Below are 19,593 nucleotides of genomic sequence, written 5' to 3'. Positions count from 1 at the left end.
CAGTTTTATCTTAGCAAGTAGTAGGCCCGCCCACCCGCCCTCTCTTTTCTTGGAGGGTATCCCATTTGGCAAAATTAGTCTTATCTTAGCACGTACTGATGACTAAAGTATTGTCTCAAACTCTTCCAGAAATTATACACCCCGTATTTTCGGTGCTTTTCAAACTTTTTTTGTTTATTTTTTTTAAGAATTAATTTTTTTGTTAATTTTTGAAATAAAATATTTATCAGTTATGTCATGATTTGATTTTTCTTGTTGATGCTGCCCCCTTATGGTCAAAATTCAAAGGGATCATTATGCCCATGCCGAGGGATCATTTTACCTATGGGGATGCCTAAAATGATCCTTTTGTAAGGTCCTGGAAAAACGTTAATAACCTTTTTATAATTATCGAATCACCAACTGGCTTATACTGTTACCTAGATAAATCAATGTTCTTACAAATAATGGTACAGTTTTACATGAATAATAATAATTTGTATTTTTTAAAGAATTTCTCCCTTAGGGGGATCATTTTAGGCACCTTTCCCCTAATTTGCATTAACAAAACTCATTACTCTAGAGTGATACATTTGAAACTGAAACACCAGGCTTAAATTTAGAAAAACGTAACATTTTTTATTCAATTTCTTTAGTAAAATTGAATTCGTTTCTATTATTATATATTAATGCAATGAAATAATACGAATGTTTTAAGTTTTATGTTGTGAAAAGAAGTCTAAACATTTTAAAACCAAACGGCAAAATGTAAGCCCGCCCACCCGCCCTATCTCAATTGTAATGATTTTTTTTATTCGCCTTGTGGACCAAGGGGGTGGAGCTTAACTGCAAAAACTTCATTCTTTACAAGAAATTAAAAATACGTTTTTGAGTATGGTGTTGTTCAAATAATACTACATATATATAGTAAGAAGAAAAGGCAAAATATAAACCCCACCCACCCGCTCCACTCAATTGTGATGATATTTTATTTCTTACAAACTGAAAACACGTTTAAAATGATAAATTTTTGTAGGGAAATATGGATTTTGCAATTAGGCTCCGCCCCTAATAGGTCTGGCAACGAATGAAAACTTCATTACTACATATTTAGGTCAGGGCGGGATAGGTGCGGCTTAAGCTTTGTCTTTAATTTTTCCACGATACTCAAAAACATGCTTTTAATATCTCGTATAGAAATAAGGGTTTTGCAGTTAAGTTCCGCCCTCTTGGCTCACGACGAATAAAAATAATTATCACAATTGAGATAGGGCGGGTGGGCGGGGTTTACATTTTACCCTTTTTTTCTTAATATGTGTAGACTTATATCGACAACAAGGAAACTTAAAAGTTGCCTAAAATGGTAGATTTTTCTAGTAATCAACTTAAATCCGTCACTTTTCCTCTACAATCCCTTTGTTCTTTAAAGACGATTTGACTTTGACCATTTTTAAAAATGGTACGAAATACTAGATGATAAACAATTTTTAAAATACTTTTACACTTTTCAAATTCACTTTACGAAAACCCAACACGAACTAATTGATACAGGAAGAGAACTCGAAAAGAAAGTTGTAGGAGGGCTTGGTGTAATTAACACATCAAAGTTCTCCTATATTATTAAAATTATTTAATCATAAGTAGTATACGTTGCAAAGAATTATGGGATGATCTTTCACCATTATTAAGTAAATTCCAACTGACGTGTATTTGAGTCTTGAACTGATCTGATCTGATCTGATCTGATCTGGCCTGATTTGTCTGTTCTGATTTGACTTACCCTGGCTTGACTTGACTGTTCTATCCTGTACTGACTTGTCTTATCCGGACTTGTCCTGTCCTGCTTGTCTTGTTTTGTCTCGTCCTAATTTGTCACTTTAAAACAGCGTGGTCAGGATAATTTTGTTCTCGACAGTGTTGACATTGATTGCTGTGTCCGACTTGTTCTGACCAAACTTGATTGACCTGATTTTCCTGACCTGACCTGGCTTGACCTGGTTTGACCTGACCTGGCCTGGCCTGACCTGACCTCTTCAGTTCATTTTTTTAAAATATCTTCTATCTATATTTTGAGGAGATTCATAATTTAGAAAGTCGCTGAAGTAATAAATTATTTTCTATACACAGATTCCGCAAAAAGTGTATCTTTCATTTTTGTTTTAATTCCACAAGTAGCAGAATTATATAAATAAAAAACTATCTTGTTTTTATTTCTAAAAAAACCGTATTTGTTTTTTTCGTTTGAAGCGTTTGTTTTCGTCCGAAAAGCTCTTATTCTCGTTCGTCGTCCTTCGACTTCGGGGCTTTTCTCGTGTCGGGCGCCCCCGCCAGCACAATTTGTTATTTGTTGCGTTTAATCCGTCTCCCGAGTCCATCGACGAGGCGGCGAATCTCTCCCGATTCAATCCGGCACTTGCCAAGTCAAAACCGGCAAAACTGCCATAAATAAAGCCCCCCGACGAAGAAAAAGATGAAAAATGGATCGTAGGTAACAGAGGCGTACCGGTAAATTTTTCATAACACAATAAGCGGGTCTTTGGCGTGCGCGGTCGCCTAGGCAGCCCCAAGCCGACCTAGACCTGGTGGGGGAAATCGGGACTTCATTGTTGCCATTTCCGCGGGCTGGAAAGCAAGTTTCCCTAGGAGCAGCTCGAGCGGAGAGATTGCACAGGTGAAACAGTGGGAAAGTGATCAATATAGACGGCATGGAGTGCGGTCGTAGGAGGCTCTGAACGCGGCATTCGAGTCGGAAAAGCGGAAAAGCGTACGTGTGCGATCGCGATGGACTGTGCCAGTGACGAGCTTTCCACACTCCCGGATCCTCCGGTCGCCTCGGGATAGCGACATGCTAGCGCTTCGAGGGAGGTGTGACCGGTTCGAGATCGACTTCCAAGTGCAAACGATGGATTTTTCACGGGGAATGACATGAATTTCGACGACGATTGCCAGGGACATTTTAGATTAATTTTGCGGTTCTACGATCGGGATTTATTTAAAATATGAAATAATGGTAAGTTCATCATGGATAAATCGATCACAGTTTTTATTTTATTATCGTATTTCTAAAATTGAACGATCCTCGAGTCGATGGTCACATTGTTGTTAGAAAAATTTTCGCCCCCTTGAGTGCTTTAAAGTCCCCAGAAAGTTGCACAAAGTGCTCGCTTTCAAGTTCCGAATTTTCCGTGCCCCTGCATGCCCAATTCTTCGATTTTGTGGTGTGGTTTGTTTAAAATATGAAATAGGTGTAACTGGAAGTGGCTTTGGCCGGAGTGTCGTTAAGTGGAAAATGGGAAATCAATGTGACGAATTAGTTTTTTGAGGGCAAACTTATAATAGCCGATACTTCACGTTGTAGGTATTAGCGATTGGAAAAGCACAACATTGGTTGTAGGTAATTGCCCGAAAAAAACCCTTAATGGTGTATTTTTATATTCAAAACATTACTCACCGTGTAATTCCATTATCACACAGATATTTACGAGAACGTTTTTAACGAAAAAAGCGTACTTTACGTTTTCGCCCACTTTTAAGAGTAAATAAATGCTTCGTTCTGTTCCGTTTTTAGCAAATATTGTTAATGACAAACAACTTCAAAAGAGTAAAAACTGTTTAAATCAAACATAAACAATTTATTGCTGTTTACAGTTTTTTCTTTGAATGTCTGTCGCTTCACTGGAAATTTAAATTTAGCCAGATTTGCCGCTCGCCTTCACTATATACATCACTACGCAGCTTAAAAAGACGTAGTCCGCTTGACAACCTCACTATATTTAAGTGAAATTTGAACAAGGCGGCAAAAGTCAACGCCCACTTCATATTATAATCATTATTGGAAGATGTATTCCAGTACCGTTATCCACGAAAGATAGGAAATTTTACTGGGTGAAAATGTAACACGTAGTAAAAATCAAATCTAAAAAATTTCGAGTAGTTCCTCGCCCCACAAATACCGAACGAGTCGATGCTAATCACGGAATTTTACGTTTTGCAGTTTTGAAATCCTTAGTGGCTTAAAGAATTTCAAGGAATGTTGGTTGAATTAATATTTTATTGATCAAATTAAGAATGGCCCACCCCATTTTTTCGACAATTTGTTTAATAAAACCTCGCTGCGCTCGCATTCTAAAGATTCTATTTTAAAATTTAGTCCGAGCAGTATCCAAGAAAGAGTCTTAGAGGAGTTGTTTGGATTTAATCGTAATAACAAATCTCTAGATATTAAGGAAATACGATTATTTTTAATAACACCTGCACTCAGAATCTCGGCGAAATTGTTTGGGTTTTGTTACTCTAAAAAAAGCAACTGCTAAAATGCGAGCGGAGCGAGCACGTTTAGGATGCTTCAGTAATTGTGTTCACGAACAATCTTTAAATTCACATTTTTAAATAACGACAAATTTTTTCTTAATAATTTAGCTGGTCAGGGACAGCAGTAAATGATTACTTAAATTACACCTGAACGTGCTCGCTGCGCTCGCATTTTACACTTTTTTTCGGCTTTATTCTCATAGAAATGTGCAGGAAATAGTCTCGGCGAAGTTGTTTGGGTTTGATTGCAATGAATAAATCTGTAGATTTTAAGAAAACACAGCCTTGCGAGCGCAGTGAGCATATCCAAGTTGGCAATCACAACTGGTTTAACATTCTAATTTTTTAAATTATTTTTTACTAATTAAACTTCTCATTTACTGCAGTGAATTATTTTTTACAATCATCCCCACCAACAATTTGATGACGTATTTTAAAATGAGTTGAATGTTATGTAGAAATACTTCCACGAACTTGTAGTATACAAATCCGCTTTCAGTTTTTTCGCTTAACATTCAAATCGTCGCAGAAACAATTGCACGGTATGATAACGTTATCTTTGTTTCTTTTTTAATATACAGAGTTCTCTTTCAATAACAGGAAAGTTAAACATGTTTTCAGTTTCTTGTTGGGAAAAGAAGACTTTGTATATTAAGAAAAATGGACAAAATATAAGCCCCGCCCACCCACCCCTTCTCAATTGTAATGAATGTTTTATTCATCATGAGCTGAAGGGCGGAGTTTAGTTTGCAAAATCCTCATTTGTGTACAAGAAATTACCATATGAAATATGTTTTTAAATAAGAATTTTGTAGAGAAATATTGATGTTACAATTAAACTCCGCCCTTCGGTCTGATTAGCAATGATAAATTCATCACAATTGAGATCGGGTGGGTGGGTGGGGCTTAATTTTTTTTGTTTTTTTTTACTATATAAAGTTTTCTTTCAACAACAGGATAGATAAATATGTTCTCAGTTTCTTGTTGGGAAAGGAAAACTTCGTATAATAAGACAAAATTGACAAAATATAAGCCCCGCCCACCCACCCCTTCTCAATTGTAATGAATGTTTTATTCATCATGAGCTGAAGGGCGGAGTTTAGTTTGCCAAATTCTCATTTCTGTACAAGAAATTACCATATGAAATATGTTTTTAAAGGGGTAGAATTTTTTAGAGAAATATTGATGTTACAATTAAACTCCGCCCTTCGGTCTGATTAGCAATGAAAAATTCATCACAATTGAGATCGGGTGGGTGGGTGGGGCTTAATTCTTTTGTGTTTTTTTTTAATATATAAAGTTTTCTTTCGACAACAGGATAGATAAATATGTTCTCAGTTTCTTGTTGGGAAAGGAAAACTTCGTATTATAAGACAAAATTGACAAAATATAAGCCCGCCCACCCACCCCTTCTCAATTGTAATGAATGTTTTATTCATCATGAGCTGAAGCGCGGAGTTTAGTTTGCAAAATTCTCATTTCTGTACAAGAAATTACCATATGAAATATGTTTTTAAAGGGGTAGAATTTTTTAGAGAAATATTGATGTTACAATTAAACTCCGCCCTTCGGTCTGATTAGCAATGATAAATTCATCACAATTGAGATCGGGTGGGTGGGTGGGGCTTAATTTTTTTTGTTTTTTTTTAATATATAAAGTTTTCTTTCAACAACAGAATAGATAAATATGTTCTCAGTTTCTTGTTTGAAAGGAAAACTTCGTATAATAAGACAAAATTGACAAAATATAAGCCCCGCCCACCCACCCCTTCTCAATTGTAATGAATGTTTTATTCATCATGAGCTGAAGGGCGGAGTTTAGTTTGCCAAATTCTCATTTCTGTACAAGAAATTACCATATGAAATATGTTTTTAAAGGGGTAGAATTTTTTAGAGAAATATTGATGTTACAATTAAACTCCGCCCTTCGGTCTGATTAGCAATGAAAAATTCATCACAAATGAGATCGGATGGGTGGGTGGGGCTTAATTTTGTTTGTTTTTTTTTTAATATATAAAGTTTTCTTTCAACAACAGAATAGATAAATATATTCTCAGTTTCTTATTGGGAAAGGAAAACTTCGTATAATAAGACAAAATTGACAAAATATAAGCCCCGCCCACCCACCCCTTCTCAATTGTAATGAATCTTTCATTCATCATGAGCTGAAGGGCGGAGTTTAGTTTGCAAAATCCTCATTTGTGTACAAGAAATTACCATATGAAATATGTTTTTAAATAAGAATTTTGTAGAGAAATATTGATGTTACAATTAAACTCCGCCCTTCGGTCTGATTAGCAATGATAAATTCATCACAATTGAGATCGGGTGGGTGGGTGGGGCTTAATTTTTTTTGTTTTTTTATACTATATAAAGTTTTCTTTCAACAACAGGATAGATAAATATGTTCTCAGTTTCTTGTTGGGAAAGGAAAACTTCGTATAATAAGACAAAATTGACAAAATATAAGCCCCGCCCACCCACCCCTTCTCAATTGTAATGAATGTTTTATTCGTCATGAGCTGAAGGGCGGAGTTTAGTTTGCCAAATTCTCATTTCTGTACAAGAAATTACCATATGAAATATGTTTTTAAAGGGGTAGAATTTTTTAGAGAAATATTGATGTTACAATTAAACTCCGCCCTTCGGTCTGATTAGCAATGAAAAATTCATCACAATTGAGATCGGGTGGGTGGGTGGGGCTTAATTCTTTTTTGTTTTTTTTTAATATATAAAGTTTTCTTTCAACAACAGGATAGATAAATATGTTCTCAGTTTCTTGTTGGGAAAGGAAAACTTCGTATAATAAGACAAAATTGACAAAACATAAGCCCCGCCCACCCACCCCTTCTCAATTGTAATGAATGTTTTATTCGTCATGAGCTGAAGGGCGGAGTTTAGTTTGCCAAATTCTCATTTCTGTACAAGAAATTACCATATGAAATATGTTTTTAAAGGGGTAGAATTTTTTAGAGAAATATTGATATTACAATTAAACTCCGCCCTTTGGTCTGATTAGCAATGAAAAATTCATCACAATTGAGATCGGGCGGGTGGGTGGGGCTTAATTTTTGTTTGTTTTTTTTTTAAATATATAAAGTTTTTTTTCAACAACAGGGCAGATAAATATGTTCTCAGTTTCTTGTTGGGAAAAGAAAACTTCGTATAATAAGACAAAATTGACAAAATATAAGCCCCGCCCACCCACCCCTTCTAAATTGGAAAGAACGCTTTATTCACCGTGAGCTGAAGGGCGGAGTTTAGTTTGCAAAATCCTCATTTCTCTTCAAGAAATTATCAAGTGAAATATGTTTTTAAAAGTGTAGAATTTTTTATAGAAATATTGATGTTACAATAACTAAGCGGAGAGAGAGTACGTAGTTTTCTTTCAACAATTTTTTGGCGCAAGGAATAAGATATATTACAAGAAAAAACATAAATATTCAATAATTGTGGACTGTGGCCCTAATGTAAATCACGTAGAATAACTTGTATTTTCTCGTTTTTTTTCGAAAAACTGAAGAAATGAAAAACTGAAAAATCTAAAAATCGAAAACTCGTGAAACTTCAAATCGAAAAACAGCCAAATCTAAAACTTTAATTAGTGACGATAGGAAAATTGAAGAAAGAAAACTTGAAAAATTACAAACCGAAAAATTAAAAAAAATTAAACTGAAAAAACAAAAAATTATAAAATCGGAACATTGAAAAATTGTAAAAATAAAGAAAATAAAAAGCTGAAACGAAAAATTGCACATAGAAAAATTAAAATTTGAAAACTTGAGAAACTCAAACCGAAAAATAGAAAAATTTAAACCTGAAAACTAGAAAAAATGAAGGGACAAAAAAAATTAAAAATCGAAGAAAAAAGGGAAATTCTGTTGAAATAACACTTGACCCATTTTTTTGACTAATTTAGTGTCAGAAAATCATTTATGAATGAACGTTCAACAAGGCTACTAGTGTCTATTATCATAATTGGCGAGATCTCCCTGTGAAGGTAAATTACTGTGAAAAAGTCAGCCTCCTCTAAATGCGAGCGCAGCGAGCACGTTCAGTTTGTCAGAATCTTCCCAACTGTAGTAATCACAATTATTTTTAAGAGCCACTTTTTTGTAAACGACAAATATTTTTTTATAATTAAATTCCTCAGGGCTAGCAGTGAATTATTTTTAATAAGCGCTCTTTTCTGCAGTTTAATCTCATAGAATTGATTAAGAAAAAATTTCAGCAAAGCTGTCTACGTTAAAAAAAAAACAAAATTTGAGCGCAGCGAGCACGTTCAAGTTGCTGAGGTCTGGCCGACTTTGATATTCACAAAAAATCATTGACTTTTTTTTGACACAAAAAATTCTCGCATGAATAAATGAATGATTTTTTAAAATACACCTGAACGTACTCGCTGCGCTCGCATTTTAACGTATTTATTCAGCGAAATTGTTTGCGTTCTGCTGTAAAAATAAATCTCTAGACTTTAACTTGTTACACCCTTAGAATGCGAGCACAGCGAGCACGTTTATATTGCTAGAGTCTCCCAACTTTTTTTAAGATTCAACTTTCTTAGACAGTAAAAATTCTCTTATTAATAAAATAGCTTCCCAGGAACACCGACGAACAACATCTGTCTTCAGAAGTTGATGACCTGACCTGACCTTAAAAATGCCAAAGAACCTCGGATGGCCCTGGTGTCTTTTTTTAACAAAAAAAATTTACTGCTAACGACAACAATTAAAAAACCTCATAGTTTTTAATGAGGAATGACGCTAGGCTTTGTTAAAATTTGTATAAATTTTATTCATGGTTTTAATATAAATTGCATTTATAATTTTGCTGGCATTTGTATTTATGGAAACCGAACATAACTTTAAAATTGTATGTTTATTTATATGTTTTGGAACCATTTTAATATTTAATGAAATATTTCATGTAATTAATGATTTACGAGTGTTTAAAAAAACCACCCCTGTTCGTAATAATCTGGAAGTCCCTCCGGCAGCCATAATTCAATTACGCAAAGGAATTAGCGTTGGATCTCGAACTCTATCTGTTTATTGATTGCGATGTTAATATTCGAACGTCTATTCGGCAAATTGAATGCGGATCAGAATTCGGAATGGAAGGAATGTCTTATTATCGATGTCGGGAAAGCCGTGTGAAGACAGAAGGCGTTAAAGGAGCATTCTTGTGTTTTCTTGTTTGTTCTCGCTTTGATTCCATATCGTTGCATTTTTCACACGTTCTTCACACGACTGTTCGTCGGTCTGTCTGTCGGTCTGTCTTGCGCAAGCAAATTATTTTTCGATTGATTCCCGTCGAAGAGAGTAAATAATGGCTCCTGCCGCTCCACGACATCGTCCATTATACTAAAACAAAAATAAATCGTAAATATTTATGACAGCTATCGACAACGGGGCATAAATTTCCCAAAGAAATGCCATTAATTAGGGGATGGCTCGGTAAGTTGTTCGATTTTAATTAAAAAACTATCGACGCAGAGTGTGTTCTAAGTGATCATTTTAATTTATTCATGGCGCGTAATTATGCATAACACGACAAGCGAAACGTATTGCTTTGAAACACAACCGAGCAGAAAATTAATATATTAAATTAAAATTTCCGCGGCGAAATAAGGTGAGGTTTGAAGACAAAACACTCGGAAATGGGAGGAACATGTGCTGTTTAATTGAAAGGAACAATGTGGGGTTGCCGCAAATTTCGACATTTTTCGGGCTTAATAAATAACGCTTTTCGTTTTCGTCCCGTAGTTGTGCGAATTTTTTTAATCCGTTTTTCAGTTTGAGTTCGAATCGTCCATAAATTAGTCGGCGAAATTTTCTTCCACAAAGAATTTCGCAAACATATTTGCGCCGTCTTTTTTGGTCACATATTCAATTTACCTCCGGGGGAATTCGACCCTTTGCCTCCGAAAAAATGTTTTAATTTACTCGGCAAAAACGAGGACGCGTTATCTCAACTTTTACAAGCTCACTTTTTTGCACGAAGTATCATTACATCACTTTTACGCCCCAAGTTTAAATTGGAACAAAAGAATCCCTGGGAACAGGTCTGAAGATCTAATTTGACTGCGTACAAACATGAAAATAAAAAAAAACCGTATTACGTCATACGGGGATTTGGGACGTCATACGTGTTTGATTAAAACTCGAAACGAAAACGCCTTGTGGATGATAAATTGATCGATACGTCAGCGAAAAGGAAAAATTGGCTGCGATGAAATAAAGGGAAGTATCAAACAAATTTTTTATGGAATATCAATAAAAGTGTTGTTTTTCAATCGTATTTTTCTTTTGTGATTGCGATATACGGAAGTTTTCCGATTCGTGAATATTTTATTTTATGAAAAGAGGGCGGAGAATGGGCTCACGTAGTGCTCAGCTGATTCGGGGAATTTATCGAAAACTGTTCAGGTTTTTCGCATTTTTATCGGATGTAGTGCCTTGCATTAAATATTGATACGCAATTTTGTTGCTAACATAAAAGTGGATTAAAGTCGGCCGGCAGTGCACGAGAGGAGGCTTGAACGGGGCTTGTGACGTAGCGAACGTGCTCGATGGAACGAATTTTTTGACAAAAAAAAATATTTATATGACAAGCTGCATTTCTTCTCTAGAATGGATCTGTAAGTTTTTAAAAAATAACGTGAAAGTAGTCCATGAACAGAAATTTTTTTAATGACTAGGTATGTAATTTTATGAAAAACGCAATAAATTTCCTCTAATTATTTCGAGGTGAAAAATTAATGTTGAATTTTCACTTTATATGATTTTCAAAATCACAATATGTATCACCTCGTTTTCAGAACTGTCAAAATATTTAGAACTTCTTTCATTAAGTGAAAGATTGTTCTAAAAGTAGTTTTGTAATCTGACAGTTTTGCAAAATGAACGTGAAAATATTCCAAGGACAGAAATGGCCTATGAAAATTTTGGGCTTCGCTGATTTTTTTTTTAAGAATGATTTCTATATGATTTTATAAAAAACTAATAAAAAATGCAATAAATTTTCCCGCTTATTTCCAAGTGGAAAAGCAATTTCGAATTTTCATTTTATATCATTTTCAAAGTCACAGTTTATAGCACCAAGTTTTGAGAAGTGAGAAAATATTTAGAATTTTGTTAATAAAGTGACAGATTTTTCTAAAAATAGTTGTGTAATTTGACTGTTTTGCAAAATGAACGTGAAATTATCCCATAAACAAAAAAAGCCTTTGCAAATTTTGGACTTCGCCGACTCATTTTTTTAAGAATGATTTCTATATGATTTTATAAAAAACTAATAAAAAAATGCAATAAATTTTCCCGCTTATTTCGAAGTGGAAAATCAATTTCGAATTTTCACTTTATATAATTTTCAAAGTCACAGTTATATAGCACCAAGTTTTGAGAAGTGAGAAAATTTTTAGGATTTTGTTAATAAAGTGACAGATTTTTCTAAAAATAGTTCTGTAATTTGACTCTTTTGCAAAATGAACGTGAAATTATCCCATGAACAAAAAAAGCCTTTGCAAATCTTGGACTTTGCCGACTCATTTTTTTAAGAATGATTTCTATATGATTTTATAAAAAACTAATAAAAAACGCAATAAATTTTCCCGCTTATTTCGAAGTGGAAAATCAATTTCGAATTTTCATTTTATATAATTTTCAAAGTCACAGTTTATAGCACCAAGTTTTGAGAAGTGAGAAAATTTTTAGAATTTTGTTAATAAAGTGACAGATTTTTCTAAAAATAGCTCTGTAATTTGACTGTTTTGCAAAATGAACGTGAAATTATCCCATGAACAAAAAAAGCCTTTGCAAATTTTGGACTTCGCCGACTCCTTTTTTTTAAGAATGATTTCTATATGATTTTATAAAAAACTAATAAAAAAATGCAATAAATTTTCCCGCTTATTTCGAAGTGGAAAATCAATTTCGAATTTTCACTTTATATAATTTTCAAAGTCACAGTTTATAGCACCAAGTTTTGAGAAGTGAGAAAATTTTTAGAATTTTGTTAATAAAGTGACAGATTTTTCTAAAAATGGTTCTGTAATTTGTCTGTTTTGCAAAATGAACGTGAAATTTACCCATGAACAAAAAAAGCCTTTGCAAATTTTGGACTTCACCGACTCTTTTTTTAAGAATGATTGCTATATGATTTTATAAAAAACTAATAAAGAAATGCAATAAATTTTCCCGCTTATTTCGAAGTGGAAAATCAATTTCGAATTTTCACTTTATATAATTTTCAAAGTCACAGTTTATAGCACCAAGTTTTGAGAAGTGAGAAAATTTTTAGAATTTTGTTAATAAAGTGACAGATTTTTCTAAAGATAGTTGTGTAATTTGACTGTTTTGCAAAATGAACGTGAAATTATCCCGTGAACACAAAAAGCCTTTGCAAATTTTGGACTTCGCCAAGTGATTTTTTTAAGAATGATTTCTATATGATTTTATAAAAAACTAATAAAAAAACGCAATAAATTTTCCCGCTTATTTCGAAGTGGAAAATCAATTTCGAATTTTCACTTTATATAATTTTCAAAGTCACAGTTTATAGCACCAAGTTTCGAGAAGTGAGAACATTTTTAGAATTTTGTTAATAAAGTGACAGATTTTTCTAAAAATAGTTCTGTAATTTGACTGTTTTGCAAAATGAACGTGAAATTATCCCATGAACAAAAAAAGCCTTTGCAAATTTTGGACTTCGCCGAGTCATTTTTTTAAGAATGATTTCTATATGATTTTATAAAAAACTAATAAAAAAATGCAATAAATTTTCCCGCTTATTTCGAAGTGGAAAATCAATTTCGAATTTTCACTTTATATAATTTTCAAAGTCACAGTTATATAGCACCAAGTTTTGAGAAGTGAGAAAATTTTTAGGATTTTGTTAATAAAGTGACAGATTTTTCTAAAAATAGCTCTGTAATTTGACTGTTTTGCAAAATGAACGTGAAATTATCCCATGAACAAAAAAAGCCTTTGCAAATTTTGGACTTCGCCGAGTCATTTTTTTAAGAATGATTTCTATATGATTTTATAAAAAACTAATAAAAAAATGCAATAAATTTTCCCGCTTATTTCGAAGTGGAAAATCAATTTCGAATTTTCACTTCATATAATTTTCAAAGTCACAGTTATATAGCACCAAGTTTTGAGAAGTGAGAAAATTTTTAGAATTTTGTTAATAAAGTGACAGATTTTTCTAAAAATAAGTTCTGCAATTTGACTGTTTTGCAAAATGAACGTGAAATTATCCCATGAACAATAAAAGCCTTTGCAATTTTTGGACTTCGCTGACTCTTTTTTTAAGAATGATTTCTATATGATTTTATAAAAAACTAATAAAAAAATGCAATAAATTTTCACCCTTATTTCGAAGTGGAAAATCAATTTCGAATTTTCACTTTATATAATTTTCAAAGTCACAGTTTATAGCACCAAGTTTTGAGAAGTGAGAAAATTTTTAGAATTTTGTTAATAAAGTGACAGATTTTTCTAAAAATAGTTCTGTAATTTGACTGTTTTGCACGTGAAATTATCCCATGAACAAAAAAAGCCTTTGCAAATTTTGGACTTCGCCGACTCTTTTTTTAAGAATGATTTCTATATGTTTTTATGAAAAACTAACAAAATCCGCAGAAAATTTTTCTCACTTCATATAATTTTCAAAATCTTATTTACAATTCTCATGTAAACTGTGACCTGTGAAAATATATACTTAGATTTTTATTCCTAAAATGGCAGATTGTTCAAAAAATAGTTCTGTAATCTGACAGTTTTGCAAAATGAACGAGAAAGTATCCAAAGAACAGAAAAAAGCCTTGCAAATTTTGGGCTTCGCCGACTTTTTTTTTAGAATGACTTCTATATGATTTTATTAAAAGTAACAAAAATCCCAATAAATTTTCATTTGATATAATTTTCAAAATTTCATTTATATCATCACTTTTTCAGAACTGTGAAAATATATAGATTTTTATTCAGACGGTCACAGATTATTCAAAAAATAATTGTACAATCTGGATGTGAAATTATCCAATGAACAGAAAAAACCTTTGCAAATTTTGGACTTCGCCGACTTTTTTTTTAAGAATGATTTCTATGTTTTTATAAAAAACTAACAAAAACCGCAATAGATTTTCCCTCTGATTTCGAGGTGGAAAATTAATTTTGTGTTTTCACTTAATATAATTTTCAAAATCTCATTTATATCATCACTTTTTCAGAACTGTGAAAATATAAATTTTTATTCAGGTGACAGATTGTTCAAGAAATAGTTTTATAATCTGACAGTTTTGCAAAATGAACGTGAAATTATTCCAAGAACTTTTTTTTAGCAATGATTTCTATCTGATTTAATTAAAATTAACAAAAAACGCAAACATTTTCCTTTTTATCTCGACGTGGAAAATTAATTTTAAATTTTCACTTAATATAATTTTCAAAATCTCATTTATATCATCACGTTTTCAGAACTGCGAAAATATATAGATTTTTATTCCTAATGTGACAGATTTTCCAAAAAATAGTCGTGTAATCTGACAGTTTTGCAAAATGACGTGAAATTATTCCATGAATGGAAGAAGCCTTTGCAAATTTTGGACTTCGTCGAATCATTTTTTTTTAAATGATTTCTATCTGATTTTATATAAAACTAACAAAAAAAAATGTAATCAATTTTGCCGCTTATTTCGAGGTTGAAAATCAATTTCGAATTTTGACTTGATACAATTTTCAAAATCTCATTTACATCATCACGTTTTCAGATCTGTCAAAGTATATAGATTTTTTTTCCTAGAGGACAGATTCTCCAAAGAAATTGTTCTGTAGTCTGACAGTTTTGCAAAATGAACGTGCAATTATTCCACGAACAGAAACCTTTTGCAAATTCTGGGTTTCGTCTAATACATTTTCCCTCTTATTTCGAAGTGGAAAATTAATTTTGACTTTTAACTCTACACAATTTTTAAAATCATACATTTTCAGAAGTTTCAAAATATTTACTATTTTATTTTTATTCATTAGGTGATAGATTTTTCTAAAAGTAGTTCTGTAATCTGACAGTTTTACAGAATGAATGTGATAGTATTTGAAGAATAAAAAAACCTTTGCAAATTTTGGACTTCGGCGACTATTCTTCGGCGTTTTTATGGAAAACTAATAGTAAACGAATTTTCCCTCTTATTTTGAGCTTTAAAATTAAATTTGAATTTTCAAAATCGCAGTTATATCACATGTTTTCAGAACTGTGAAAACACTTAGAATCCCATTCACAAAGTGGCAGATTATTCTAGAAGTAGTTCTGTAATCCGACAGTTCTGCAAAAGGAACATGAAAGTGCCCCTCAAACAGGAAAAACTCGAAATTTCCGTACTCCCTTGTTACGTCCGTCACTTTTCGCGCCACAATTCCGCCACTTATCTGCTGATTTACGTCAGCAGAATCAACCCCTTTGTCCTTATCAAACATTAACTAACCCCTTCGTGCTTAAAACAGATTTTATTTGTAAGGGTTTTCTCTGGAAACGGAGCCAGAAAAGTGGAGGGGCGTCGATCTTTATGAAAATGTACCGAAGGAAATGCTAACAGAGAAAATCCATTCCACTCCAAATATAAAATTTCCCTCTGCGTCGCTAATAAGGAAATTACGTATGGCACCGGATTTTAGACAAAAACTTGGAATCGGGCGAGATGGGGTTGAACCTCCTATTCTCCGGAGCAATTATAAATAAACGAATAGCTGTAAATCTGTGTCGCGGGGAGGCTTCAAGGGAGCGCTCCAGCTTTGGAATGATATATTTTTTACCCTCATCCGTGTTTCGCACCCAGGTAACTCCTCTTAAGGGCGGATCTGGCGTCTGATGTTATTCCGTCCACATACGAGCCGGAGATTTTGATGAAAATAATTACGCTTAGGTGGTAAAAGTTGGTAAAAGTTTGCGGCGATTACCAGGAGGCTCTCCGAAGGAATCGATGCAGCCGAGATGGTATTAAGCGGGCGCGCAAAAAGGGCTCAAAGAAGCCGCCGTAGGGTCGGTCTCGAAAAAAGCGTTTTTAAAAGTGACCGACCGGCTTTCGCCCACTCGGTCGGACGGAAAGAATAACAAAATATTCCTTCTTCGGTCGGTCGAGCGGCGTCGACGCCGAAAACACCTGCAGCGCATTACTCTGATTACGATCTAATTACTTTATCCATTCAGCTGCATCAAGCCTAGAAAAGTATAATCCTCCTGCCAATTAAAACATTTCGTGTCTGACGCAAACCAATTAGCTAATAACTCAATCAGCAAATTTCCCAAGAAGTCGATCCTATAAATCGTTCCGCAGCCAGGAAATTGTTGTTTGATGTGACGTCCAATTTAGACGATAGCTTCACTATAATCAAACAACATAAATAATTTCCATTTTCGAAGGCCGAAAATCGACGCCGCTTTATTAATTAAAAAGCGACGACGAGCGCAAAGCGACAACCCTGCGGATCCACAATTTTCCATTTTAATGAAAAGTTGTGATGTAAGATAACCGCTCTAATTACGATTCGCGTTTGGGAATTTTCTGCTCCTTTAAACTGTGCAACGCTCGATCTCAATTTTAGATTAGGTTTTTATTAAAGGGACCTTAAAGCAACAGTTTTATTATGTATGTTAATAAAAGGTGAGCGAGACCTGAATCGGACCGAATATGGATCGGGTGAATGTCGGTTAAGGACGACTTCGAGCGCATCCACCGGTTTTACAAATTTAGAAATAATTGGTGGGAAATTGCAGGAGTGCACGAGAGGTTTCAGTGGGCAGATTTCGAGCGGTGGAAATATTGTTTAGTTAAAGATTTTCTTCTTGATGCTCTAATACAGAAACAATTAGGATTTCTGGTGTAGAATTCTTGTAACAGAGTACTACGATCGATTCTCCTTTAATGAGTTTGAAAAGAAAGGATAAAGATAAAATGACACGCTTTAAGCCTGAGCTTTGAGCTTTGCTGAAAACTTTTATCATGGTAGAGACCGAAACATTTTCGACCATTTTTCGGCCACTATCGAAAATTATCTGAAGCAGTTTTGTGTTGATTATTTAGCACATCGAGATCCACATTGCAGAATTTTTTGAGAATATTTGGACTACTTTTCCAAAAGTTTTTTTTTTTAAATATGTGATTTTAAAATCGAATATTTCGTAAATATTGCCCCGTGACCATAAACACACTATATTGTTGGAATCAGCATTCCTAAGTTTTTTGACAATATTTAGACAACTTTTTCAAAAGTGAAAATTTTCCTTTTTCAAATTTCGACCCATTTTCGACCATTTTCGAAACTTAACCAAATACATTTTCTTGTAGAATTCGGACTCTGGAAGTTACTTCCGGCCCCATTTCTCCTCTAACTTCACCTACTTTTCAGAATCGTCCATTGAAATATCGCAGTCTTTGGAATTTTTAAAAAATGTGACTTTAAAACGAATATTTTGAGCTTCTTTCAAGTTCTCTAAGAAAAATTTAAATCTTGGGGATCTCGAAATTCTTTCGCCTTTTGGAAAAAATCACACCAGGATCCACCGAGATTCTTTCAACTTCTCCAAACAATTTTTTTTTCATTTTTTTGTTTTTGTTCCTTCATTTTTTCCATTTGCATTTTTGCTAATTTCAAGTTTAAATTTTTCAATTTTTCAATTCAGTTTCTAGCCCCACCCACCCGCCCTGATCTCAATTGTAATGAGTTTTTCATTCCTAATCAGACCGGAGGAAATATTGTAACATCAATGTTTCTATTAAGAATTCTACCCTTTTAAAAAACCCTAGTTTTTTTATTGGAAGTTGGGGATATTTTTGGATTCACTACGTTGCGTCGAGATTTAATATCTATTTTTTGTGGATGTTTGGACAACTTTTTCAAAAGTGAAATATCGCAATTCCTAGTTTTTTATTTTGTTTTTAAACTCAATTTTTTCGGAAATTTTTGTCCGGGACTCGGAATACGCCATATTTTTCGATTCAACAAGTCAAAATCTGCATTGTAGAACTTTGTGAGAATTTTTGGACAACTTTTATAAAAGTTCCATTATTAAAATTTTCCCCTTTTATGAAATTTTCGACCATTTTTCGACCACTATCGAAAATCACCTGAAGAAGTTTTGTGTTGATTATTTGTATTTTTGTTTTTTGTATTTTTCGAATTACCACATCGAGATGCACATTGAAGAATTTTTTGAAAATATTTGGACCACTTTTCCAAAAGCTTTTTTTTTTAAATGTGATTTTAAAATCGAATATTTTGAAAATATTGCCCCGTGACCATAAACTATATTGTTGGAATAAGCATTCCTAAATTTTTCGACAATATTTAGACAACTTTTTCAAAAGTGAAAATTTGCCGATTTTTCCCCCTTCTTCAAATTTCGACTCATTTTTACCATTTTCAAAACTTAACTAGATATATTTTCTTGTAGAAGTCACTTCCGGTCCCGTTTCTTTCATAACTCCAACCGTTTTTCCAGAATCGGCTGTTGAAAATCGAAATTTTTGAGATTTTTAAAAAACTTGATTTCAAAATGAACATAAACACGCTATATTTTTGGAATCAGCACGTCGAGATCTAAATATATCCCAGAATTTTTTGTAAATTTTTAGACAACTTTTTTAAAAATGAAATTCTTCCAATTTTCTTAATTCTTCAAATTTCGACCCGTTTTGATTATTTTTTAAACTTAACTAAACCCTATTTCTTGTAGATTTTCAACTCTAGAAGTCACCTTCGGCCTCGTTTCTTCGATAACTGCAACCGTTTTTCTGGAATCGCCCACTGAATTATCGCAATTTTTGGAATTTTTTAAAAATTTTATTTGAAAAGCGAATATTTCGAAAATTTTGTTGCATGACCATAAACACGCTATATTTTTGGAATCAACACGTCGAGATCTATATCCCAAAATTTTTTGCGGATTTTTAGACAACTTTTTCAAAAGTGAAAATTTTCCTTTTTCAAATTTCGACCCATTTTCGACCATTTTCGAAACTTAACCAAATACATTTTCTTGTAGAATTCGGACTCTGGAAGTTACTTCCGGCCCCATTTCTCCTCTAACTTCACCTACTTTTCAGAATCGTCCATTGAAATATCGCAGTTTTTGGAATTTTTAAAAAATTTGACTTTAAAACGAATATTTTGAGCTTCTTTCAAGTTCTCTAAGAAAAATTTAAATCTTGGGGATCTCGAAATTCTTTCGCCTTTTGGAAAAAAATCACACCAGGATCCACCGAGATTCTTTCAACTTCTCCAAACAATTTTTTTTTTCATTTTT

General features: G+C 33.2%; 1 protein-coding gene across 2 annotated transcripts in view; it reads left to right on the top strand.

Moving 5' to 3' along the window:
* The first annotated feature begins 2,614 nt into the window (after positions 1-2,614).
* Gaba-b-r1 (metabotropic GABA-B receptor subtype 1) overlaps positions 2,615-19,593 on the top strand; it is a 237,871-nt gene continuing 220,892 nt past the window's right edge. For both annotated transcript variants that reach the window (XM_064050983.1, XM_064050982.1), the window contains exon 1: positions 2,615-2,989. In XM_064050983.1, coding sequence (XP_063907053.1) covers positions 2,987-2,989 — 3 coding nt within the window. In that variant the 5' untranslated portion in view covers positions 2,615-2,986. The remainder of the gene's footprint in view (positions 2,990-19,593) is intronic.

Source organism: Zophobas morio, unplaced genomic scaffold, assembly GCF_036711695.1.
Source record: "Zophobas morio isolate AGI-343-1 ecotype UQ-CSIRO unplaced genomic scaffold, CSIRO_AGI_Zmor_V1 ptg000008l, whole genome shotgun sequence".
Classification (NCBI taxonomy): domain Eukaryota; kingdom Metazoa; phylum Arthropoda; class Insecta; order Coleoptera; family Tenebrionidae; genus Zophobas; species Zophobas morio.
The sequence above is the reverse complement of the archived record's forward strand: the minus strand, read 5'-3'. Positions and strand labels throughout refer to the sequence as shown.